Consider the following 27,985-nt stretch of genomic DNA (forward strand, 5'->3'; position numbering starts at 1 on the left):
AAAGGATTTACATTGTTCTAATATGTACTGTATTTAATGTGTACTGAGTATTTTATATACATGAATAAGTTTAATCGCTATAATTAACGATCTTATTTAAAAAGGACCTCCCCTCCCCTTTATTGAGTATTTTCATCAGAATCAAGTGCAAATGCAGAATTTTGCCCGATGCGATTTAATATAGTGGGGTAGCCCTTTCGAATAATCCCGCAATCCTAGTATAAATTGGCCCCGATCCGTCAATTATGCTGACAAAAGTTTGAAGCTAGCTAGGAATTAGAAGCAGCTTGTGTTCTAGATTTATACCCTCACTATGACAACAAATCCCCCTTTATGACTTCTGACCATCATTTCACATTTAAGTTTTGTTTGCCAATTGAAGTCACAAAACTATTCAATTCTGAAGTTAGCTATATGAATCCTTGCGCAATTGCTCCTATATAATATACCGTCGAGAAGCTTTGCTATAGTTGGCTACTATTGACTTGACAATAGCCGAAAAATTATGAACAATACAACATATGCGTGAGGAGTCTGATTTCGGAATTGCAAAGTTATGTGTCGCGAACTCATGTATAAAGGATTGTTGGTAAGCGAAAAATGAGAATGATGGTTATACCTTTAAAATTGTATCTCCTAATGTATCATCCATTCCCAGGTACCTACACGCTGGTAGAAACTGACGGGACAAAACGCGTAGTAGAATACGAAGCTGACGACAAGAACGGTTTCAACGCCGTAGTCCACAAGATCGGTACTCCCAAACACCACGAGGAGTATGAAGCGAAACCAGCGCTTGAGTACGAGGCTAAACCAGCGCTGCAGCCGCTGCATTATCAACATGACTACGGACATTTCGACGAAGGATTTGTGCCTATTGCTGGATTCGGACATTAAGTATTTGTGTGTACAGGTAAATTGTGGAGTACGAATGTATGTTTTTTAACTAGAGACAGTATTGGTTAAAGGGCTTTCTGAGGATGAGTTCCAAATGTAAGAGACATTTGCCTCGGATAAATGAAAGGACCATACAAAACATCGCTTTAAGATTCATTTTGCAAACATCATTTATCATCTCTTTCATTAAACATACCAAAAAGATTTTCATTTTATTAATCCTTCAAAGAATATACATTCGTACGACATTAAAGATTTACCTGTAACTAATTAGGACATGTTACATTTTTCTTTTCAAAGCTAATATGGTTAACTTGAGCACCCTAATTACGGATCTAATGCAACAACGAACGGACGACGATTGTAAGAAAAACAGCTTTGCGTCAACGAACATAAGGTTTACAATGCTTTAATATAACTAGAATACGCTAAGTATTATTAATTAAAATGTTCCAACAAAATGGATTTTGTAACACATTGCTCAATTAGTATAGGGATGACTTCAGTATGTCTTGTTGGGAAATGCAATGGATGAGTTTTTTTTTTTATATAATTGGATTGCTAAAATATGCCTGCTGTCAATTGATTGTGTCATAGACATGTATTTTTTTAAATTCGTTTTTAATGATGATCGTGAATGGAAGAAAAAAATCATTTCTTTTGGACATGTCAATTAAAGCGGGCTAGTATGAAGTGTGATATATTCGTGTGCATACTCATTAAGAGAAATATAAATATTTATGAGTGTAATAATGAGTGGCAAACGAATGGTATTATTATTTATATAATGGTATTATTATTAGTGGCGCTAAAAGGAGTTGCGTTTCGTTTTAGTTAAGGCCTGACTGTATTGTTCTGTTTTGTAGTTTTAAGTGTTGTACAAAACTCTTGCGATTGAATAAAACTGTTTATTGTTATGTGGTAGTTTTTGTTAAATAAATATTTACTAAATAAATCATACTGTCTTAAACAGAAGATCCATAAAAATTGACCAGATTTAAAAAAAAACTTATGCCAGCTGCAGCTAGTAAAATACAAGAAATGACCACATCAGTTTACCCGCTGCTAAAAAAGCGCGTATTAAAGGAAACCAAAAATAAAATAAAACACTTCCAAAAAAACTTTGCCTATAAGCCTGGAAAATCGTCGCCAAAAGCGCTAAAAACAAAAAAAAACTTACCTCAAAACAAGGTGAGCCAAGCGAGCTACGTTCTACGATGCAGAATTCCACGCAAAATCGCTGCTAAAAAAACAAAAAAGTCGGGCAACTGTCGGTCAACTATCGCGCTACAGTCGCGCCACTGACCTTTGTGCGAGAGCGAGCTTCAACCTGTCATTCTCATAGCGCAGCTGCTGTTCGATGGACTCGGGTGGTGGCGGGTCAATGGCCGCCCCTGATGACGCCAGAGGTCCGCGGGGCGCTCGCCCCACTGTCGCGTAGCCACTTTCCATTCTAAACAGGGCCTATCATCACTGACTGCCTCGAAGAACTAAGTAAATAGTCAACATGATCCCGGACTTGTAAGTAAGAAAAAAGCTACCTGGGCGTCACGAACTTGAAGTTACTCCTGAGTATCTTGGACATTTACCGTCGTACCACAAAAACTTTTAAGCATCTGTTGAACACTTGTCTAATAAAAAATGACAGATTATGACGTTGAAATAAGGGTCGTTTTGCAGGCACACTTTTGTTAGACAAGTGTTCAACAGATGTTTAAGTTTTTGCAGTAAGGCTGTTAGCTTCCAGTGCTACTTACTACCCCGCTTGCCATCGTAGTTACTCTACGTAAGTCCACAAGATAGGAAGATTAAATAAAGAAGCTCTTGCCAATGTACCATAATCGTACTCTATGTTATTCTACCCAACACCCAACAAAAAGACACTTAAATTCACAAACATCGCGCGACTGTCGCGCAACACTCTCGCCACTGACCTCTGTGCGAGCGCGAGCTTGAGGCGATCGTTCTCGTAGCGCAACTGTTGCTCCGAGTCGGCGGGCGGCGGGTCGATGACCGCGGGCGCGCCGGCCGACGCGAGAGGTCCGCGCGGCGCCCGCCCCACTGTGGCGTACCCACCCTGTGTACACGAAAAAAAAAAGAAGTTTTTTTTTTAAAAAAAAGATAAAGATAAAAAATCATTTATCCAAAGTAAAGCCTGAAAATCTATTTTGGAGGTCAAATTTACAAAAGACTGCCATAAAACGCCCGAACTTCACCACTTTCGATGTGTTTTTGCTGGGAAGAAGAAGTGGTGGAACAAACTCCCCATGATAAATAATATCTCAATGTTATTCACGATAATGTCAAAATAATGTACTGATGTAATAATACTGTAAATGTGCAAAGTTTTAGACGGATGACTTGAGAGCGGAAAAGTCATTTTGAAGAGCGCAGTAAATCGACATTTTCAATTTTAATTTCGGAAAAAAACCGACATGATAAGCGACAAGCTAGCTTATGTATCGCTACGCGTGATTGCTTAGTGGGGACTTCTAAAATAAAAAAGTTCTACATTTCACATAATCTCAAGTAATATTTTGCATCTAAATTGTACAAAAATTCATATCAAACACCTTGATTAAAGGTTTACCCTGGCGTCTAGTGTTACTGCTCCATAGCATTGCAGTGCTAAAGGACATAACATTGCCAATTTAAGCCAATTGCAATTTCCTGAATTAATGTCATCATGACTCAGTAGACGGTTTTCATAATATAGTGATGTGCATTACATAGGTTCGGGTCATATCGATATTTTTTCCTTCTCGTATATTAAAATTGCACAACAATAAATGATATCGACATTCTCATTATTGAAAAAAATATGTATTGGATATTAAGTGTGTAATGAATTAAAAACCTGTCATTTTATTTAATATGTAATACGCGTAGCGTACATCGTTATCGATATTTCATAAAAGTCGGTCTTCGATGATAGGTATCAAAATAATTCATATTGTCTTTTCAGTTTTAGCCTGTCTTGTGTCGAATATTAAAGACACATGGGATTAATAATGAATGATCAAATAAGCTTTCAACTATATATGTATTTACCTGAAGAGTGGAAGATACTGAGTGCGCTCTCTGATGTACTGCCATATCTTCGGGCTCTGGTTTGGGCTGCAAAAAATACTTGTTGTGAGATTACAGAGTACATCGTAGTACTATTACTACACATGTCGATTCGATTCAGGCGAAATGTAAGATGGCGCAAAGGTGACCATGCCGAACAGGCGAACTCATGGCCTAGGGTTCGATTCCCGGTACGGTCAACATTTGACTGATGAGAATGATTGTTGGCTGTTGTCTATGTATTTTTATGAGTTTATCAAATACATTTTTTTGTAAGAACATGCAGTGTATAAGCATAGTTAGCACCCAAAAAACAAGCTTATGAATAGCTTACCATGGGGCTGACAGTCTAGAAAGGTGATATTTACTTATTAAGAGAAGATGTTTAGTTTTAGTCGGAAAAGTGACCAAAAGTTGCAGGTGAGATCGCTAAACATTCAAACAGTTTTTAGTACCAAATAAAAGCTCAAGAAAACACCAGTTACACTACAACTTACCAAAGCCTGTGCCGGTGACACGGCCGGAGGCGGTTCATCAGCCCCAGTAGCCCTGCCAGCCAACAGCGGGCTAGCAGTAGCACTGGCCACTGGAGTAGCAGCGCCACTGTTGCCATTCGTCACTGATTTGCCACCAGTAGCCCCGCATTGCTGCGCTTGGATCGCCTCTTTCACTTCTTGGAATTTTTCTATGAACTGTAAAAGATGGGTGGTGTTAAATCATGCTAGTTGCAGTGTCCTAGTGTTTTGAGCACTAGCCTCTCAAGTACGAATGTATGTGTTTGATATTAAGTCAGGGATGTAGTAACGTAACGTTTCGTAAATAACATGTGCTTCGTAAGTATACTTTGGACTGAGTATAGGTGAAGGAAAACATCAAGATGTAATCTGGACTGTTTAGTCTAAGATTGACAATCCTTGAGCAAGGGTGGTGATTGAAACTACTTTCTTATTCATGTCATCTTTCAAGCAATCCATCGAAGTTTTCTACGGTCTACCTCTCCTCCCCATGAATATCAATATTGTATAGTGTATGATAATTATAATTATGTATTTACAGTATTGAAAATGAAATTATTGTTAATATTTAAAGCTACATGTAGAACATATGTATTGGATGTTAAGTGTGTAATGAATTAAAAACCTGTCATTTTATTTAATATATAATACGCGTAGCGTACATCGTTATCGATATTTCATAAAAGTCGGTCTTCGATGATAGGTATCAAAATAATTCATATTGTCTTTTCAGTTTTAGCCTGTCTTGTGTTGTTACATGTAGAACATACCTTGCCAAGCTCGGGCTCGGAAGCGAACCCGAGACCGTAGACAGTGTTGGCTCTCACGTCGCTCCACTGGCCGAACTTCTGCGACGTCTTCGTGAACGTCATATTCGCTGTTATCGTGCTGTTTATCACCGCCTAGGAAAAAAATGAGATTTAGATCCTTGGCTCTCAAAACAATAGTTATGTGTCTGGTTCAATATTTTATCTTCCTCCCTCCTATATCAGGGAAATAGGTTTAAAACGAAGCCTAGAAAGTAACAATTCCATAAGCTCAGTAAGGACGGTTCAGCTGTAATTACTTAACACATGGTAATACAATATAGTTTAACGACTTGGTGTTGTAAAAATCGTCATAAATTGTATGTATGGCTTTAGTTGCGTGTCACATGACAAACAAAAGGAAAATCCTGAAATAAGTTCTTGAAACCCAAGAAATACGCCAACGTGCAACAGCAATCATTTACTCTCTTCCGATATATTCCAAAACACATCTGGTTTAAAGAGAAATGGAAAACTGCACCCGAAAGCAAACTTTAAATTCATATTCAAACTTGTATTGAATTTACAACATTCAGGCACACGTGAAATATTTCTGATAGCAACAGCATAGATATTCTCAGGTTTAGTGTTCCAGATACTTCGAATTTATTCATCTAAGGAAGTTCGATTACAAAACTTGGTACGTTTGGGCGTTTTAAACTCGTAAGTACTAACTGTCGCGAACTCCTGAATTGGTAATATGTTCAGTTTAAAGATAATGTGTTCTGTAGACGCTTCAATCTCTTCTTTAACGATTACCTAATTTTAATTTGTATCTCATGGAAACTCAATTACAGGAACCTGTTTACGAAATAACGAAATAACTTCAATCATTTTTTTAAAATTCGACAATAACTTAAATGCGTCTATTGTAGACATTAAGTTGTTTGTTTTGCATTTAAGAATAATGGCTTCGTAGACAAAACGCTTTTAATCATAAACAGAAATATAGTCCGTAACATTCATAAGCTAAATTGCAATTTCGTTCACATTATATCAACGCTGGTTTTGAAACATCAAATCGATGCAAACCTAAAGCTATATTGCTAATGCATTCGACATAATCCCTTACCGCTATCCAGTTAACTAATTGCTTATCCATGACCTAAGGGCAAAAACGGGACAAAGGCATACCGTGTTCCCTTGCATTGTCAATTCAACTTGACAAATAAACCACTAGGTATCCGGAGCAAAACCTGTCCAATTAAGCCTTTGTTGATTCAGACTGGCAGAAAGCCGACGTTGCAGAGAACAATTTAATTTTCTGTCCATATACGAAAGCTTGCTCTGACCAACATGATAGTATGGCCAATAAAAGTGGCTTTATGTCATGTCGTGGTGGTCTAGTGGGTAAAGCACCAACCTCTCAAGTATATGAGTGTGTAGACTGGATTCAGGCAAGTACTAATGCAACTTTTCTAAGTTTATATGTACTTTCTAAATAAATATTAGACGCCAATGGCTGCTAAAATGGTGAAGGAAAACATCTTGAGGAAACCTGGTGATTGTAATGGTCAATAATGGTCAATAATATGGCTATATGTCATGTCGCAAATCGCAGCCAACGCTTCGCAATTAGTAAACACACGCGGAAATCGAGAGCGGGACTAATTGGTCGTTTATATAAAATCGATATTGAAACCGCTGATACGTTAGATTTTAACACCATTTGCAGCTAGTTGTATGATTTGTAAGCGCTAGGGATTTGTGTCATGTTAAACGGGTCAGTTAATAGAATTTAATCGTTGTCCATTTTACGAGGATAGAATATTTTAGGGACACCTTTTGAAGCAAAAATATCGATTGAATCGTAACCTTCAGACAACGTTACAAACAAAATTGTATAGCGAAAGTATAATCAAATCCTTCAACTGAAATATTTATCCATATTCAGAGATTGTTCCGGAAATTACATTTAGGGACGAGATAGGGAGCAATAAGGCGTAGTTGTAAACTGTTGTTCACGTCGGTTACATGAGTTCTCTCAGAATGCGGGTACTCCTAAACCGAGCAATATTTACTTTGGCATGTCCCAGACCCCAGACTAGTGAGGGCCAATTACTATGCAAACTTAATGGACCGAAACTTGTCACGTTCCAACGCCCAGGAAATTATTGCTCGGTGAGATTTTAAATAGAACTAAGAGGGAAAAGGGCTTTCTTTTAGGCAGATTAATAGAAGTTACTTTGCAAATATTCCTGTAACTGTCGCATAACTGTCACGTTACTACAATAAGGCAGGGATGGAAAATATTCCTAAGGAAAACACGAGCACGTGCTACGTTACTTTAATTACGAGTATCTCGGCTTAGCACACACAATTTACCATTACCATTTACAGCATAATTATAACAGTAAGAAACATTAATAAAAATATGAGCATTTAATATTTGTGCCTCACGTATAATAATTCGACTTGACCTAATGCTTTTTGTCATTTAGTTCACAGTTCAATACACAATACTTTTTTTATTACTCAGTTTCTATTGGGCAGTTCCTAAGACACATACCTTCGTCCCCTCAACGCTGATGATGCGGTAGAGGTTCCTTGAAGAATCGTAGAAGAAGGAGACGGAGACGGCAGCGGAACTTGCTGACATCCATGACCGCTTGGTCTTCGGGTCTATGTGGAACACGTGGGCTTTGCACGTGAATATCGGCTGTTCACTGTAAACAAAAACAGGAGTTTAGAACAAACGAAAGCATAATCGCGGGTGATTTTGAAATGGCAACCTTGTTCATAATAAGTTTGTAACCTATCAACGAAATGGTTGAGCTACACTTTTCCAGCCGGACAAGCCATATTAAACCGTCATTTCCAACCCGTGTTTGCAGAGAACGTATTTTCAGCTAATTTAGTAATTTCTAAAGAAACAAAAGACTCAACTAAGCCCTTCCCAACATTTCTTCCCAATAAGTCCTTCACAGATTAATTTTTAAAAGCTTTTCTAAGACACCTGAATAAAAATAACATCTTACTGTTGCTAATCGGCTCAGTTGTTAAGCGTGTTGTTCCTAACGCTAATTATCTTGTGCTCAGTTTTAGCAAAAATAATATTATTTTAGGTCGCCCCGCCCTCTGCTAAATGAACAATCTCTCTTCACTACAGTTTGTTTAAAATTATAAATAGCCCACTTCAGTGGAGAATATAATAAATATTGGTGTATTTATAGTATAAACATCGTCTGCGTGTTCCCTCAGGCTCAGTGAGAATACTTGAGAAGTCAATATCAACAATCAGGATCGTTTTGGCGAACCATTTGCTTTCCGCGTATCTTAAAAATACTTTGGGAGATATAACATCCGTGACTTCAAGTGATGAAAGCCAGTGTTACATTAAAAATATCGAACCAAGGTTCTTTTTACATAAGGCAGTTTTTACTCTAGCAAATGTCTATGAAAATCGTTTTGAATCATCTTGACATATTTTAGAATAATTCCTTCACAAAACCGTTGTCGTTGTCATGACAGATGACCTAACGAAACCATCTCAAGGTTTACAATGCAAAAACGTCAAGATCTATCGAAATAATTTGAGCAACAATGCAAAAAGAAGCAAGAGTCTAAATAAGTTAATTTTGGTAGTCGCCAAACGTGTTGAGTGCAAATTAGGGTCAATGTCACATCACTTTGGTCACATTACAGGTGTTGAGGTCGAAAATTCTTACGAGTCAGTGCTCTACAGATAATGTGTTTTGCATATGAATACCGTCTGTCTGGGATAAACCAACGACGAGAACGAATTTCTTGTCAGACATACAAATCGCTACTTGTTAAGGAGAGACTGTGTTGGTCGTTTTTGAGGTTATTATTTAAACTGTTTTAAGATTGATGATGAACTTACATTTATTTTAGCACTTTGACAACTAACCTGTCCTATCCTGATATTAAGTAACGATCAGACACGTGGAAATTACTAAAGTTCGGCCATTCAGAGAATGCGTTCCTGACACGTCGCGATTGAACTGACGACGTAACTTTGCAATGGCGTTGCAGTTACGATAAAAATATTTTTGCTGGTTGTTTACCGTTTTAACAATTGAGGAGCATTAAAACAACATTATTATATCAATAATCAATGAATGTAGTTACGTCGTCAGTTCAATCGCGACGTGTCAGGAACGCATTCTCTGAATGGCCGAACTATAAGCCATCCGAAATTCGATTTGAATGACAATGATAATAATGTTGTCATAAAACATAATACACTGTACGTCAACGCGGACTAATAATTCCTAACAATACAACACATACAATAAAAAGGTCGCAATAAAACTCGATCCTATTCCTGATACGACATACAAAGAGAATATTAAGGCCAAACTTACATTTCTATATCAAAATCCATTGTAACCACTACAACCAAACAACAAAGATACACTACTAACAAATCGTACTAACACTTCAGGAATGCTACAGTGACTCCGAAAGTCGGAAAAGGCAAACAATTTTTAATTATAAAGTTTGGCACATAAGGTTCATAATACCGTAGCATTGTATGGATTGATAAATCGATATCCGTACAAAGATATGACACAAATGACGGATTGATAAGATAGACCGCAGGAGTGTTCGGTTAGGGACAGTTTGACGTCTTTATGTGCCTAATCACATAAGTTCGAGGTAATCGCGAAAGTTTCGAGGGACATTTTTTGTTGGAACCTATAAAGATAGCCATATATCTTCCAATTGAGTCCCGTAAGTGCTATTTGAGCATCCTTTCTGAAGACTGGACAGAAATCAAGGTAGGATTGAACACAGATTTCAAATTGTGTCAGAAGCAATGCTTTTGACGTTTAACGATTACTTTTTATTACAATTCTACACTGGATCAAGCTTTTTATGTCCCAAAAGGTGTGTCTACTATATTGATTACCACTTCTAAAGTACGTAACGTCGACGACTGAAAAAGTTACATTATTTATGTTCAAATATTCCAAGAAAACAGAAGATACCCGAGCTTTTGAGAACCCAAAATGGCAAATATCAGCAAACTTGAACAACGCGGAAATTCAAAGGCAACAAAACTTTGAGAAATGTAATTCTGAACTCCTGTAACCTTTGTAACATCGTTAATACCTTCCAAAGGTCGCGTTATCCATAAAACATTCGTCTGCAGATTGTTCCTGGGACTATGTGACAGATTGTGAAACCGAGTTCGCAAGGGGACTACTAAACTGAGAATGATGACCCTCCACTTTAATGTTCGTTCGAATGCGATCTGCGCTAGACTGCGATTCTGAATATAATCTAAAGGTATTAAGAAACTTTCTGTTTAAACGACTATTTCTAGAACTTTTGAAGAGAATCATTTGTCTATATTGCTAAGATATCGCGAGAAATACCTTAAAATGCTCTTTTAAGTCCCATTCAAAGTTACAAAGAGTTTTTCAATACGTGTTATTTATTCTTCTAAGCGTTTTTCTGGAAGATTCGATTAGTTGGTTATATTATTCCACAGTCGTACGGATCACTGTTTATCATGCTCTTGAAGGGATTTCAAACGAAAGAGAAACGTTTTTATGTTTCAGCGAGCCAAGTTTCGAGTTTTTATCCGATCTCGGTGAAATGGGGACACAGGACTTGAGATTTTTAACAAAAGGCATTTTGTATTAGATTAATTTTAATTGCTCGTTGAATTATAAAGATTCTATCTACGGAATAAGTGGAACCCACCGTATTACGACTTAAATTAAACTCGAATTATATTATCTACGCTAAAACAAGCAAGTACGTTGCAGGTGCTACATAAAACTAAATCAATAGCAATTGGAAACAGTTTAATTAACAAACAGTGAAAGTACTTCCAATCTAATTACACCTTTTTGCTGAGTTTTACGGTCCAGGCGTCTAGTCTAATCGATTGCAGACTGAATACCAATATGCTACATGGATCGGCTGCCTGTCTGACCTCCACAATGAGTAGCTGAGTATCTTGAAATCCTTTTTGAAACGGATTACCAGATTTTCAGAAAACTACTGGGAATTGTTATGATAACTATAATTTAATTGGTTCCACAGCATCAATTCCGCGTATCAATTTGAAACAAACAAAAGTTATAGTGTAACAGAATTCTGTGAAAAGCGTTGATTCAATTCGCAGTGGCCTGTGCCTGCAAAGCTTTATAGATTCCTGAAAGTAAAATCAATACGTTGGAGCTGCCTGGAAATCAGTTCCAACCTGCTTTGTTTTAATAGCAACGTTATGATATATGACGATGCTATGCTTTCTTATGTAGGCGTCTTATTATTCACTGACGTATGTGTTTTTGTAAGGCATATACTTACATAAGCCTTTTTAAGCGTTTAGGCTTGGTTTAAAGCCCGTGTGGTTTTTGTAGATTTCTAGACTAATCATTGTAGCAGTGAATATCTGGCTTTTATGTTAAGATGCCAATTTTCACAATCATTAGAGCTGAAAAGCCTAAGAATTATTATTTAATCACGATCGTTATTATGAATGCGAAAGACAGTTTATTCGTTACGTTTTCGCGGTGAAATGGTGGAATCGATTGAGACGAATAATTTGGATAGGTCGCTACTTTTTACCCAAAACAAGATACCATGAGATGCTTTTAATTGTAATTATTTAACAAATCTCAGCTAATTAATTCTGTATGTCAGTCTGTTATGGTGTCACGCCTAAACGCTGAAGCCGAGGGATAGTTTACTTTAAATGTCCGTATGCCGCAGTTTAAGACAAAAGAAATCAATTTCATTGTGATGGGAGACAAAATAAAACTATCTCATGATATTATATGACCTTCCGGTATAATTATAATACATTTAGTAAATAAACCGGATAACACTGGACATCCGGATGAACCTGACCACATAACATTTTGTTATGATAAAAGAAGTGGATAGGATTCCCACAGAGTACGTATGAGTCATAGATAAGAGAACAATTAAAAAGATAGGGTATGTAGGTATGCGTAGTCAGGTAATTATAGTAAGTTCAACTCAGTCGTGCGCGCGGCCCTATGTGTGGGTAACCCTTGTACATATACAGTGACTTTGTGTGCGTGACAAGAGGTACAGTCGGGTACAAATACAGTTATTTAGGGGTTGTATACGGCTGTTTAAAGTACAGTTATTACGTAATTTAGTTTATTTATTTATAATGATTCTGTATCGCTACTTGAAAAATCAAATGATGAATTTTCGGATTCGCTACTTTCACCAATGTTAATTATAAATTCTGACTCCATGTCAAAATGTCTATAGTATTCTTCTTTTTTCTTTTGTACATGTCGACAAGTATTACCCAACATCCCTTCATCAATTTGACTTAAACGTTCATTTATGAGTTTCATTATTTCCGTCTTATTTTGGTCGACATTATGCGAAGCAATATAATTTTTTAAAATTCCCCACACATTTTGTTTCCATTATTATACTAAATTATAGGTCTTTTACATTCTTAGTCCACACATTTATTTATTGTCCGCGTACCCCGAGCTAGAAAATATGTAAGGAGTATTTAATTCATCTTAGATATTTCACTTCATTTATTTCTTAGATACTGTCAATGTCAATTTGAAAAGCCGTATGAGAAAATAATGATAAACTGTAAAATGTAATAATAAAAAGCTTTGAATGTTGTTTCATTTTTTTGAAACGCTACCTGACTCCTTAAAACATTTTCTCCGTGAAGAACTAGACATTTTCGTAAACGACTGTACCCATAACAAAAAGCGATGAGAATACGTCATGCTCGGACGACGTCACTGTCACACGAATGAAAGTTGTATATTTACAAGCCGACGCACACATAGGGCCGCGCGCAAATCTGAGTTGAACTATCTATAACATAGTTTGCATACAAGCGATTATGTGGTCTTATGAAGTAATATCAGAAGTCTCAGTTTACATAGAACGCGGTTTTAACTAGGCATTATGATCCCTTAGTTATGCTTTTAAATACATGTTTTCAGCCCATGAAGATAAGCTTTCAACTCGTCTTCTTTAACAATATCTAAACTTACTAAAGCATGTATTTGTTCTATCGTAGTATTCATAACGTACGAACTTTTTTCCCAGTGTATGTGGACCCAGATAAAAAGTAGCCTTACAGCCTTCCTCGATAAATGAATCTAACACTGAAAGATTTTTCAAATCGTCCAGTGGTTTGCGTTCATACAATATACGTTAAATAAAGTTAGCCTTCTGAACCCATTAGTTTACAATACGTTCGAGTAACAAAGGTCAATCCAATAAACATGAGATAACAGTGTTTGATTACAAAGTGTTTGTTTACATCGCAAATACATACCGTAACTACATACCTACTAAGTACATATACATATGCAGGAATACTAGGGACCCGCTCCGGCTTTGCACGGGATAACAGTGTTTTCCCACATTTAATGTATGTTTTTATGCATGAACCTTTTCTAATCACTCCATATATTAAAAAAAACGCACGAAAATCGGTTGCGTTTTTGAAGATTTCAGACTACAAAGGGACATAGGGAAATAGGGACAGAAAAAGCGAGTTTGTTTTATACTATGTAGTGATAAGTACATATAACACTGCGCCGCCGTGTCTCTGACTTGGTATAAAACTAACCACTGGCTTCCCTTGAAATTAGGGCGCCCCATCTGCCTCTGAATACGTGAATATACACTGTTATATACTATCATTTAGGTCTGTAACTCGGCTAAGATTGTTTTGTCCAGTAAACGTTAACTTAACAAGCTTTTTATTGCACTCAGTACAAAATTAAACCTCTCTTGATTGCAAGTTGTGAATAGTTCTATTTAATATCTGGAGAATTTTATGCTTATTGCATTTGTGTGGAAAATGGCTTTTACGTGTGTAATAGTAAATATCCATTATGAATTGGAAATAATACTAGACAATACTTCTTTGATATTGCAATATTAAATAATTAATGAAGAGTCAAAATCACCCAAATAATTGAGTTTAATCTGTCTCTCATTTATTCAAACTTGGCTGCAAAACAGCTTTATGTACTTTAAAATTTATAAAAGACACCCCCGAAACGCTGACCTTCTACCACTTGAGAAGTGGTGCACACTCCCCAGCATCACATGTCTGTCTGTAAGTTAAGATGAATCTTCCAACAAACCAGTTTCGCAATAAAACGGTTCATCCCAATTGATAAGTGATCTTATCATCTGATAATTTATTACAAGGCACATCGTAAAATAATGTTGTAACCACTTCAAAATGAGTGACAAGCGTTTGTACGATTGTAAACGTGAAAATAAGACATTTTGTGTAATGTGTGTGAAATTCACACGGCGTAAACAATACTTTGTAGTGTACAAATTGGTTACAACATCAATGTATGTACACATGTTTACTGAATGTAGTACAATGTATTCAAAGACATTGGTTGTATTTTAGTGTAGTTTGTTTCTTTAATAAACTTTCGATGATTTTGTTATCTTTATCAAATCATCTTGTTCTGTTTGTAGATAAGGTTTTATCAAAGGAGTATGTTTTATCAAAGGAGTATGTTATATATCTTTGAGTTATCTTTTTTAAGATGAAGATAAGAAGTGTCTCAATGGGAAATATGAGAGCCTTATTTTTTATGCTAAAAAAAGGAATTTGGAATATCTTCCAATACAAAAGATCTTGTACATGTATAAATGATAACTGTTTTGTTTTCTTCACACCAGTTACATGGTTACCAAAACAAAACTAATTTATTTATTAATTCGCACGTAAATCAAGAATTTTACGATCTTGCCGATGGATTCACGAGCGTGAGTACCAGGCAAGCATGCAGCCTAAAGAGATCGTTCAACTATGAAATATGTTCGATATATAAATAGGCTAAGACCGCACGACCTTAACGTCGAGGTAAAAGCACTCTGTCGTATGCAATCGATGTGCAATTGCCCGTTAAAGCGTAAATGGAGTACGACAAGGCGATAATTCATTTTACTCGCAATCGTTTTCCTCACCCACGAATATCTAAGAACGGCTATTTATTTGTTTACCGCCAAAAATGGAATCCGAAGGTAAGCGGTGGTCCTTCGAAGGAAAACCTAAAATATCCCTTCGCATTGGCAAAATGCATCCCCTCCCTAAAAATAATAAGGTGTCCGTGAAACTAAATTTTCTCAAATTCACGAACATGGTTGCAGCGCAAATGTATTGAAATAAATGCTTTAAAATATATAGAACAACACTTACCCCATTGTTTCTTTTCCTGCTGTCATTTAAACACAATAATTTTAGAAAATATTTTACTTCATAATTTTCAATTTTTCACTCGCGAACTGTCACAAGCGGCGATCTACCATAAACTAAAGACTAAAGTCGGTGTTACCACTTTGCAGAAGCGTGAACTCAAAATCAAAATATTGTCTACACCCTCGTCATCTACTTTACCTCAGTTTTCCTAATTCATGGTAATCAAAAAATAGATTGTACGACTTTGTTTTTTTTTACTATAATAATGAGTACATAGAAGGTTTACATTACTTAATTTTAAGTGAAGTGTGCCACTGCTACATCCATCTACTGGAAAAACAGTAACTTGGATCAGTTAATTCATGATATTCACCGCAAGAGGGCGATTTCTAGTATTGCTACTCACCGGTAGATGGCAATGCTTAAATTCAGAACTGCATTTCGAATTTATTCATAAATTCGCTGTTACGCTCTGTTTTTTTATTTTTGTGATAGCGAAAGTAAGAGACAGTTATAATACCTAGTTTTTTTGGACTAATTATATTAATTGTGGAATAATTATTTCGAATTAATGAAGAATATCATTAAACAAGGAAATATTCTTTGAAGAAATATTAATACGTGGAAATTAGGCAGCCAAAGAACAGCAGTAATATGTCTTTCACTTGCCTGTTCTAAATGTGGATAAAAGGGGTAAGTAATTCAATACCTTTATTGAAAGTAACGGCTAAAACTCTTGTAGGTAATTCATTATCTTCGTAAAATGCAAAACTTGAGTGTGTAGATACTTAAATATTTCGTAAACATGTAAATAGGTACATAGATGCAAACCGTTGTTTGTATGAGTCACACTGCACTCGACGCTGGATAGCTCAACACTTTCTTCGTAATGTAGGCAGACTTCGCGATACAAACTTATCATGCAAAATACTTTACAATTTACATAATCCGGACGCAATCATATTTATTACTTAAGCGGTTTATACGGAAAATGTTACGAATCTTAAATTGTGTTTTACGGATCTTCACAATTTTTTTGTAATGAGGAAAGTTACATTCGTGGCATGGATGTTTCGATATGAAATCACGGATCCACAGATCCAGTGACAACATCTAACTTAGCTATTAACTAGGTAATACTGTTTTATGTATGCCTCGTGTTATGTTATTGGTAATAAGGTAAGTATTTAAAGTCGTATGAACACCACAACTATCAGCAACTAAAATTATAGTCGTCGGTTGGTTTACGTTAAAATGTGTATCTTTATTTTTTTGTTCATTATAAGCAGCTTCTAAAGGCGACTTCGTACGCGGATCCTGTTCCTTTTTTCAGTGACAATTTCAGCAACGGAGTTGTAAAATTCTAAAAGTGCTAGATAGCCATAGCCCATTTATCGAAGTTATCGAAGCTATGGGCTAGTGTTTGCATGTGCTAATGATTTAATTTTAAAAGCTTAATGCGATTAAAAAATAACTTTGCTCTCTTGTATAACTAATAAATAATCCAAGTAATCATAGATTCGAAATGCACTAATCACAGTTTATGCAAATATTACATAGAAAGGCCAGTCTTCCGGTTACGAGAAATTATTTGACTGTTCTAATATAATAACATTGTTATGGCCGACAGAAACCGGCTTCAATTATACTATGAGTACCACACTGGAAACTAAACAGTCGGCCGACAGTTGACTTAAAGGTAGGCTATTTTTTTAAAAGAAAATCTTGATTCCAATCAAAGTTCTCAGTCCGTCTAGGCGTCTAATACCTGATCCTTTTAATGTGTGTACTACCATTCATCTTCATTCTGATTTATGGGCCCAAACAAACTATCGGCCGACTAAAAGTTCGCAGTATGCGGGTTGTTTAACCGTCTTACAATACTTTTACTTTGTTTTATTTCTATAGGTTTGCGTAAATGTTGTTCTAGAGAAAATCTGTTTTTAGTTGTTACCGCAGTCTATTACTAAAGAATGGGATTGACGCTTTTCCTTATAGGAACTTTTAATTTATTCGCATTGAATTCTTGATCCACGGAAAACAATTACAGGAAAAAAACAGTTGATAAAGTATAACTGCATTTTTTTTAAAGTTATCATCCATTCTTGTATTTTTTTTTCAGCTGCATATTTTTGGGTTAGTATCTAGTGGTCATTGGCGATAACTTTTTGAGATCTCCTTCTTTTTGGGAAGTGGGTAAAAATAATTAATCATTTTTTTTTTAATTTTTCAGGACATGAAATTAACCAAGAAGACGTGCTGATATATACCAACTACATAACCCAATTCACTACAATCCAGTTCAATCATCTCCTATCAGTCCCTTTGTTCACCACCAGAGTGAAAGTAAGTACAAGTTATGTAAAAAATGGTTCCAATCGTTACTACATGTTATCCGTTAAGGCCAAGATGGTTGTTCTCTTATTTTTTATTTATGCAAATGGAGAGAGGCACAAGTAATTGATACTTGGGTTATATGTGCTCTGAAATTATGGTAATGATAGTGCTCTTGGCACTATCTCTAAAAATTGTGGTTAAATAGTAGAAGATCAAATGAATCAAGTGTAAAAAAAAGACAAGAAAATAAACCCAACTGAATGTTTTTGTACGAGACTCTTGCATGTAATTTTGCATTTTTTAAATCTTGTACAGTCGTTAATTAATAAATAATAAATACTTATTATAGTGAAAGCAAATAGAATGTGATAGATTAAGCCTCATATAATTTGTACCCTATTCTCTCAGAGAGAGTTGAATTAAAACTTAAATTATTTTCAGAACCTACTGAATATTTAAAAACACAAACATTCACACTTCCCCTTAACAAGTAAAAGATCGAAATAAATAATGCGACCGAATTCGTTGTCAGAAAAAACACCGCAACGTCAGTGGTTCCGCTTAAACCGAGCATTGAACTGTGACGTAACATTAACGTGTAATTAACACTAGAAAACAAACCGCTACTTTATTCGTAATGAATAACAAACCAAATGAATGTTTTGGTTAAACAAGAAGGTGTAATGAGTATGCCAATCTGTTAGAGAAAAAACTGATGCTATTGTTTTTAAAAATACTGAATTAAGTGCTAGATTTTGACTACTAACTTTCTTCAAGATACCCACTGGGATAAACCCAGGTTTTAGAATAAAGTAGTTGCAGTTCTAATCATGGGTTGGGAGAAGAAATAATAAAAAAACGTAAGATTGGGATGAATACAGAGAAAGGGGATGACCATAAAAAAAGATGAACAACGATCTATATGATTGATGAATAATTGATTTGATAATTAATGAAAACATTAAATAAATTAGCAAACAGTAGTAGGTAATCGTGGGAAAACCGACATCGATAGTTTTCTGTTTAAAGCCATCACAGCTCGAGCTTTAACTGCTTTCCGAGTGCAAACCTATGTTTTTAAATTGCGTTAAATGACACTGACCTATCTTGTGAAAGAAACACTAATAGACAGTTTTCTTTAAACTAATTTGTACTTACAACTCTCGCATCTAACTTTGCTATCGTTTCTACCGTGGTTATCATCAGCATTTCTTGTAAACCTTTTATTCAAGGTCTTATTACATAGATCTTTGACGCACAACCATAGATGTGAAAGGTTATTCGCCAGAATATTGCTAATTTAATCATCATTAAATGTGAGTATCACAATACTAATGTCAGATTTGACGTAACCAACCACGTAGGCATACCTAGTTTTGATATGAGAATGTAAACAACATCCCTACATGATCAAAACCATACACATCGTCGCTCGCGCATGTCATACTAATTTCACTTCCTTTCCGTTATCCTGCGCCTGACCTCCGCAGGCTTTTCCTATTGCCAACATAAGGCTTACCTTGGAGCTCCGTAGAGGCTTGTGATACAATGTTATCCTCTTTTCGAGTGCATGTGCATTGATGATGAGTATGGGCAATATTGACATTGAGGAAGTAAGTACTTATTTGTACGATTTATTTATGTCTTGTGGACCTTTTTTAGTCTGTGGAGGCAACGAGCTTGCCAAGAACAAGCAAGAGGAAAGGGCTTGGATAAAAGCAATCCAAAAAAAAAGCGAACAAAGCAGCAATTGGATATTACGAAAAAAGTCCCAACTGACGAAAATTCTGAGAATTGTCAAATCGATTGACACCTTTCCAAAGATATTTTAATAAAATTCAGCTTCATTTTCGAATCAATATTCATCGTATTGATACACAGCCGTAATTTATATAATTGAAACAAACAAAAATGAAAGGTTTCGTAATGTATGAAAAGAATTCACTTTCTCTTAGAATTAAACTACCAACATCAGACGTACCTATAACATCTAAAGATATTTTGGCAGTTATTAAAGTAATTCAAACCTCCATTAGAAATTGGGGACAGTGACCATTTTGTGGTTTAGTCAGACATTTCAACATTGTCCGCTGAAAACAAAGGGGATTTATTTGTGAGTCATTGATCTGCGAAGTCCTACAGACACTGTTACGCCATTTCTATTGTTTATAAAGGTTTCTTCTCACACTGCAAATATGCCACTCTTGCTAAGTCCAAATCCTGCTTGAAGTTCTGTCATTTCAGCGTTCTGGCATTGTTTTCTTCATTTGTCAATTTCTTAGTGACTTTTGAAGTTCAATAGCTCTGGAAAGATCGCAGAGCTCTGGCTAAATAACAGCTGCACTGGTGCGTGGATTATAATTAATGGCGTCGTTGCGTCGATGACGAGTTCCTCTGTTTCGGAAGGCTCGTTTTTCTGAGTCTCGATGGTCTTTAGAACATTTAGCAGGCGTTATGGATAGTCAGACGCTAGGAAGTATACCAACCACATTACTAAATAGGTCCAGGTGAATGAATCGAGGTTGGGTCAAATAGGTAGCCGCTCCACATAAAATATCGGCAAACTAAGCAGATGATGATGGATTCTAGCCAGCCCAACATCTATTACATAAGTAAATACCTTACGATTTAATCATTCATCATAATCAATTAGTGCTACTTAAAATATCGAATCAACTTCCTCCAACGAATAAAACACATTAATTACATAACAAAACTCCTTAATCATAACATCTGTTTAATTAATGGAAACTTCCAGATTATCAAAACACATTTAATTACATACATCCTAACCTCGAGGTAAAAAAAAAGAAAAAAAAAACTTTATTGTAGTATTTGACTGACAGAAAATGGCAGCCATTTTGGATTCTTCATTAGCAGTATTAACAAATGTATAAAAATCTGCCTGTAAGAATATGTGGGGTCAAGGTGTTCGGTTCAGGGTTAAACCGAGGTTAAAACTGAGGAAATCGGTTAGTGAAAGAGTTTAATCGTTACAGTACAAAATGTGCCGTGTAATCGTTGTGTCAAATCTATGGCTTTGTTGTCGATTCATGCTGTTTGTGACCGTAAATCGGGGTTATGGTATTGACTGTGTTTTTTCGAATGCTTAGTGCTTTTTGTTGTTTTGATTTGGAAATATGCATTTCCGTCACTTTAGAACAGTGGTAGAATGTGCCGAATTCGTACTGAAACAAATCCTCAATTTCCCTACAGGAGTCTGGAGAAGTTAACGCGTTTATCCATTTCATCATCCTCCGAGCCTTTTTCCTAACTATGTTGGGATCGGCTTCCAGTCTAACCGGATTCAGCTGAGTACCAGTGCTTTACAAGAAGCGACTGCCTATCTGACCTCCTCAACCCAGTTACCCGGGCAACCCGATACCCCATGGTTAGACTGGCGTCAGACTTACTGGCTTCTGACTACCCGTAACGACTGCCATGGATCCATATTATTGAATTCTTTTCAGATTCCAGCTCTTCTAAGTAGATTACATGCGTAAGGCATTTACCTGTTTCTCATCTATATCATTAATCACTTCAATAGCATCATATAGCACGTCAACTGTCCTCAACGTTTGATTGATCATCTAGTATCGTTTCATTCAAGTTAACGTTCTCACAAATTATCCTGAATACATGAAAATTAGCGCATTTACTAACAATATCTTGTTACGTAGTAGCGCTAATTAATTTTATTTACATAATACAATAACAATTTGTATCGGTCTCCCACGAATTATTAAATATTATTGAAATGTCGCCCTGGGAACAGTATTCAGTTATTATCATGAGATAAGAATGATTTTATTGGAAACTGACATGCACTTAGATACTGAAAGGTACTTACTGCTGTTGAATTTATAATGAAACTTTAAATAAAACATTTATATTAATACCCAAGTTGCATTTGACTGATATTGTGAAGATGACAAAAAGCATTTTCCTACATGTAAGTAAATTGTCTGAAATTACTAACACGTCGAAATCAAAACGATGACCAACTTTTAATAAACCAGACACGAAATTAGCTTCTTAACAAAAATGCGCTAATGGTGATAATATCTACATAAATAGGCTTTACAAAGAACGAATTAAATTACATAATAAGACATAATTGTTACAAGACAAAGCGTTTTATAGAACTGCACTTTCATTACACTTCTATGGCCCGTTGCTATGGCAACGTAACAGATTTTCGTCACCAAACCATCGATTAAGTGAAGCAATTTCATACAGCAGGCCAAGTACCAAACAATAAAGTCAATTTTATCTCCACATAGTCCATTAAAGAACTACAATGCGCTATATTGACAATGATTTTAATGTACATGCATTGTAACGTTATGTAATGTCTCGTAAAATTTGCTCAGAGTTTTTATGTAATCGCATCCATTGTATGTGGCAGGGTTGACTCGAAAATAAAGCGTACTTTTGGTGACTTGGTGTAAAAGATTTTGTTAAACGTCTTTAGTGTTAAAGAAAGAGAAAATGAAAGTATTGATGGTGCAGTCTTTGAGAAAGTCATGGCAATTACAACGGTGTGCTTTGCATAATAAGGATGCGAGTCGAATTAGCTCAGTAAGGTTTTCATCAAGAATTATTCAGTAGCTCTTGCAGCCTGTCAGATGATTTACTTGTGAACGACTGGTCATATTTTACTCGACCACGATGTGATGAATTTGAGATAATTTCACGATTCCACGAAATAGTTTGGTAGGTTAGATAGACAATAGGATAAGAAGTTATCAAGTATAAGTATGTATCTGGGGATTGGTGCAGCAATTATTTCTATGCCTCTTTGGTCTTTTGACAATGTTTAATTTTGTTTCTTTTTTATGACTTAATCGTGGCATAAATATAGTGGTTAATCAGGCTTTTTTAGAAAACACAGCTATTAATGTTCCAATGTAACTCTTGAGTGATGTATTTTGATTTATTGCTCTCAAAATGATTGTCATCATCATCATCCTCCGAGCCTTTTTCCCAATCATGTTGGGGTCAGCTTCCAGTCTAACCGGATTCAGCTGAGTACCAGTGCTTTACAAGAAGCGACTGCCTATCTGACCTCCTCAACCCAGTTACCCGGGCAACTCGATACCCCTTGGTTAGACTGGTGTCAGACTTACTGGCTTCTGACTACCCGTAACAACTGCCAAGGATGTTCAATGATAGCCGGGACCTACAGTTTAACGTGCCATCCGAAACACAGCCAATGGTGTCTAAGATATACTTAGAAAGTACATACAGACTTAGAAAAGTTGCATTGGTACTTGCCTGACCTGGGATCGAACCCGCGCCCTCATACTTGAGAGATTGGTCCTTTACCCACTAGGCCACCACGACTTTTTACTTTTACTCTCAAAATGATTGTATAACATGAGAAATTTCATAAATTTTAAATATCAGTTTTAGTGCAAACTTTTGATTTCAAATTGGAGACTAGTTGTAAATTGTTGAGTCTACAGTTTCGTAGACCGGTTCTACAATGTTTACCAACACGACGTCGTATGAGGAAGGTGAATCATCACATCTGCTAATTAATTACTGTTAGCTATATTTGTGAATGATCTCGTGTTTTATAAACGTGCTTCAATTGTTGGTTTGATAGATTATAATCAATAATGAATACGGTAACAAATCAAGTGGTTCGCCCAATTTTCTTTTGTTTATACGATTTATCTTTTTTTAGCCTTTGGAGTCACTTGAGTAATTGCCACATACTTTCTCTCTCTCATTATTAAAAAATACCTAAAATAAATCTTTCAAGGGGTCTTCCCTTCAGGTCTTCCATATATATGGCACAAAAGAAGATAAACTATCTTACTATATTTTAAAGTCTTTTTAACCAACCTTCCCAAAAAGATATATTTTCCCAATTCTGTTGCGTGTCTACTTCGCTACTGTACTATTTTGTTTATGTCATTATTTCTGCTGGAATTGTAATTTTTTTAAACTCTTGGTTGATTGTAAGAACACATTTGAAAATATCACATTGACAACCCTAGTGATTACAGTTAGGTATTCGCACCAAAGTACGATAATTCTGTTTACAATTCGTAACATAGTAAATACTGACCTTGCCAACGTTTTCATCCGTATGTTGTTGTTACATTATTGTGTTAACTAATGTGGAGTTTTGTGGAAATCAGTTTTTTCTGTTTTACATTGTTTTCCGGGTTCAAAAAGTTAACGTATCGAGATTCCACCCTTATTCCTACTTCTTAACTACTTCCCATAGCCAAATAAAAAGTAACCTGTGTCCATTTTCAGGCTCTAGACAACCTGTGCTGTGTACCAAAATTCGTCTATATCAATTCAGTAGTATCGGTCTGAAAACGGAACACGACGGTTTTTAGTCAGTAAGAGTCTGACACTCCCTCGCCGCTGCTAACCCACAGCGGGAGGGGTCATTTGATGATTTTTGACGTCATTAAAAAAAACTGCTTTCATATTTATAAGTTAGTAAGGATTTCATGTCATGCTGATACAATGAGATATTGTTCCCAATTTTTGCACCTCTTAGATATTTGATAGGTAAACTACTAATCTAGTGTTTACCATACCCGTCTTTTCTAGAGTAAATGAGCATTGTATGAGAAGATTAGCTCAGTTAGGGACGCGATGACAGTTATTATGTCAAAGCCAGTTGTTTAAGAAAGAACAAACCGACCGCAATTTTAGACACGGTTCCTTAGTTCCAAAGATTATCCATTACATACAAACTCATAACAAAAGCGTGACAAAGTTATCGCTTACTTTTTCCAGTGATTTTTCCACACTTTAAAGAAACTACTCCAGACAAGACAAGGACAAAAACTCGTATCATAAAGCTACAATTTACCCACCAAAAACATTTCTTTGATCTGAGCCAAAAAGCACTTATTTAAAGGGACGGTAGGTAAGTAAATACAATTAGTCATTCCAAAATATGTATGACGAGCTTAAAGCATTCTACAGACTCACCAAGTTATTTCAAACGTAGTGTAAAGACAGAAGACAGACACAAATCCTTGGACATCCAACACCTACGCATTACCTTAAGCCTAACTAATTAAGAACAAAAACTAAAGACTTAATAAATGCAAGAAGATTAAAGTTAATGTCGTCTCTTACACTGCCTATGCCACAATAGTATGTAAGATTTATAGTTGCAACTGTTTAGGCCATTGAGGTGACACCCACACATTGAAATTAGGCTGTGTGTACGAATTGTTCTAACTGTGTCACTGTGTGGGTGAAGGAAATCTAGTGCTGGAGTAGATGAATCGGGTTCCGTAGCATTTATTTAGACGGGTTACAGCTTATTAATATCTATTAACTACAGAAAAGCCACTTTGTGAGGTATATCAATGTTTTTGAGGTGTAAAGACAAGCATACGTAAATAACTTTATTTACTCTTCACTTTTTCACATTTTAGAACTCTTAATTGCAATTTTAAATCTTTTCATTTCCTTCTACTACATCTTCATATACTGGATCTTCTCTTTACTCAATATTACAGAAAAATAAGTCCCCTAGCAGGATCAAGTAATCTGAAGGGTTTTCACACTTTACTTTTTCTAAACTGAACTCTAATTCGATCCACATAACTCCGATAACGCATCGGTCCGTAACGATTATCTAACAACTAATAACCGTTATAAAATAACAGCTATTTTAACTAGTTACAAAAAAATCTAGTTTTGCTTCGAGTAGGAAATATAATTAAAGGCACTTGATAGTTATTATCACGATGCTTATCATTAACGGTATTAATTGAGGAAGCTTAGCGATGTCCGCTTTTTATATAACTTTGTCATGTTGTGGTTTATTTATTAAGTCATAAAAAAACTGTAACCTATTAACCAAATAACCTGATTAATGAACCTCCGGAATCATTTGATTATGTACTTTACAACTTAGAGTAAGTTTACCTACATCAGAGTAATTGTTTTTGAGGTAAAAGAAGATTAACAGGCACTGAAAATTATGGGATTGAATGACAGGTGGGACCTACAATTTAACGTGTCTTCCGAAAGACATGACAAATTGGACAAAGATTGATCTCTAAGTCAATTAAAAATGTAATTACACTCGCTTACTACATTAAATAATTGTTCTTACTTATCTTTCTCAGAAATAAGTGTTAGGTAAAGTTCCAGCTTAGTGATTAATAAAATTGATAAGTAACTCGTTATCAACCTGCTAATCCACATTAATCCATTGTTAATTTAACTACAAACTAGTTTCAAAGTTATTTTTTATCTAACCAAAGTCGTTTGGCGAATTTCTTACGAATTCGAGCAAAAAAGCTGCAATCATTGCATCATTAGATTTGTACGATTAACGTAGCCGAAGACAAGGTTTTCAGAAACTGAAAATATCATCAGATCGAGGTAAGTATTTGAAGTTACATTTGACACGACCTTTTCCTAGATGGGGATGGGTAGACATAATGTTTAATTTATTCTTTATTGCACACATAAACACATTTTGACATACAGATAACAGAGAGATTATGCACAACGGCGAGTTTAACCCAGTGATAATGAGAGATGAGATAAGATAATGTCTTATATGCTTCGTAAATCATCAGTAAATCTTTGACAGTAGTAACGGCATGTCAAAAGCCAGAAAATCTCACAACACCAGTCTTAGCATTGAGAGAGTACCTATTTTCCAGTAGTTACCTGAAATTGTGGAAGTCAGTTGTGCAGTGGTTGCATGTCACTGTAAAATTTCAGTTGTTCAATCAATTTACTTCCACAAACCCATAAAAAAACCACTTAAGTATACGACAATTAACATCTAACTAACACCTGTAAAAGAACTTTTACATCAGTTAACATACTTCTTTTTTACCTATCACCTAGTTATTTTCAATACAGTAAGAGAACTCTCACATTCGATCGCTCAGTATGATCTACATACTGAACGCGATCACTTTACGTAACTAACGTTATGCAGACTGAAACGTTTAGAGCAGCGCGCGCATGTCTTAACTATTTACTGCGATTGTAATAAGTACCTGTGTACCTGTATTTCTTTCAGTTTTACAGATAAAATGTCTATTAATAGGATCAATGCCATGCGATATGTTTTCCTTTAATGGATTTCTTAACTGTTCTATGTATTAATTGCGATTGTAATAAGTACCTGTGTAGGTATCTGTATTTCTTTCAGTTTTAGAGATAAACCGTCTTACCACAAAAACTTTTTAACGTCAGTTTAAGACTTGTCTAAAAAAATGTCAAATTATGACGTTGACATATGGTTCATTTTGGAGCCACATTTTTTTTAGACAAGTGTAAAACAGTGGTTAAAGTTTTTGTAGTAAGGCCATAAATGTCTATTAATAAGCACAATGCCATGATACTAATAGGAGTACCTATATAATAGGTATGTTTTCCTTTAATGAATGTCTTAACTACGTATTTACTGCGATTGTAATAAATATCTGTATTTTTTCAGTTTTAGAGGTATAACGACCATTAATAGGATCAATGCCATGCTATTAATAAGTACCTATGTTTTCCTTTTAATGGATGAAACGGTTTGTTCCCACTAGTTCTACTGCTTAGTTCTACCGTATTACTAATGAGAACTTTTTTTTCCCACTAGTTCTACTATATGAGATATAACAAAATAGTAGAACTAGTGGGAATTATGGCTTTTATTGGTATTCCCACTAGTTCCACTGAACATTGGCAATAGAACTAATGGGACATAATTTTGTTCTACTAGACAGACGAAGTACAGTCGACGGCCTGGGTGACATCTCGCCGTATCCGTGGTTATCTGCTACCGCTGCGGATGGAGGATGAAGTGGAAAGGACTGTACATAATATCTTATAGGACGTGAGTTATTAAGTATTATGCTATTAGAGCAGTGTAAATAGAGTGCAATAATTTCCATCTTTCAAAAGTCTATGCTTTCAAAAACAACATCCTAGAATCACCAGAAAACAGCACCAGCACACTGGAAAACATTTAGACAAGTGATGCCACGAACTGCACGTAGTTAAGACACAAACAGCTACTCAATAAGGTTTCCCTTCCACCGATGAGTCATAATATCTACTTATAAACTATAATAACTACTGACCATCCGTTCTAAAGGTCAGGATATTAAAGAAAACTGCGATTTTACAGTTAAACTAGCTAATATTTTTGTATTAAAAATTAATGACTTGAATATATTTTA

The 27,985-nt window shown here is 35.7% G+C and overlaps 1 protein-coding gene and 1 long non-coding RNA gene across 5 annotated transcripts in view; one reads left to right on the plus strand and one right to left on the minus strand.

Moving 5' to 3' along the window:
• The window catches only part of LOC124642501 (homer protein homolog 1), a 53,603-nt gene extending 38,014 nt beyond the window's left edge, over positions 1–15,589 (minus strand). For 2 of the 3 annotated variants that reach the window (XM_047180969.1, XM_047180968.1), the window contains exons 1-6: positions 15,462–15,589; positions 7,797–7,953; positions 5,252–5,383; positions 4,464–4,658; positions 3,949–4,014; positions 2,832–2,974 (exon numbers count right to left, since the gene is read on the minus strand). In XM_047180969.1, coding sequence (XP_047036925.1) covers positions 2,832–2,974; positions 3,949–4,014; positions 4,464–4,658; positions 5,252–5,383; positions 7,797–7,953; positions 15,462–15,487 — 719 coding nt within the window. In that variant the 5' untranslated portion in view covers positions 15,488–15,589. Of the gene's footprint in view, positions 1–2,831; positions 2,975–3,948; positions 4,015–4,463; positions 4,659–5,251; positions 5,384–7,796; positions 7,954–9,615; positions 9,741–15,461 lie in introns of those variants that run through there. The other variant, XM_047180970.1, reaches the window with a different exon arrangement.
• LOC124642502 lies at positions 9,862–27,973 on the plus strand. Of its 2 annotated transcripts, XR_006985776.1 has the most exons (4): positions 9,862–10,032; positions 10,407–10,543; positions 17,695–17,807; positions 27,526–27,973. It is a non-coding gene; the product is annotated as an uncharacterized LOC124642502 (long non-coding RNA). The 2 variants fall into 2 exon arrangements; XR_006985777.1 differs by lacking the exon at positions 27,526–27,973 and having other exon boundaries at positions 17,695–17,872.
• The last annotated feature ends 12 nt before the right edge of the window (positions 27,974–27,985 follow it).

The sequence above is a fragment of the Helicoverpa zea genome, chromosome 24 (assembly GCF_022581195.2).
Source record: "Helicoverpa zea isolate HzStark_Cry1AcR chromosome 24, ilHelZeax1.1, whole genome shotgun sequence".
NCBI lineage: Eukaryota > Metazoa > Arthropoda > Insecta > Lepidoptera > Noctuidae > Helicoverpa > Helicoverpa zea.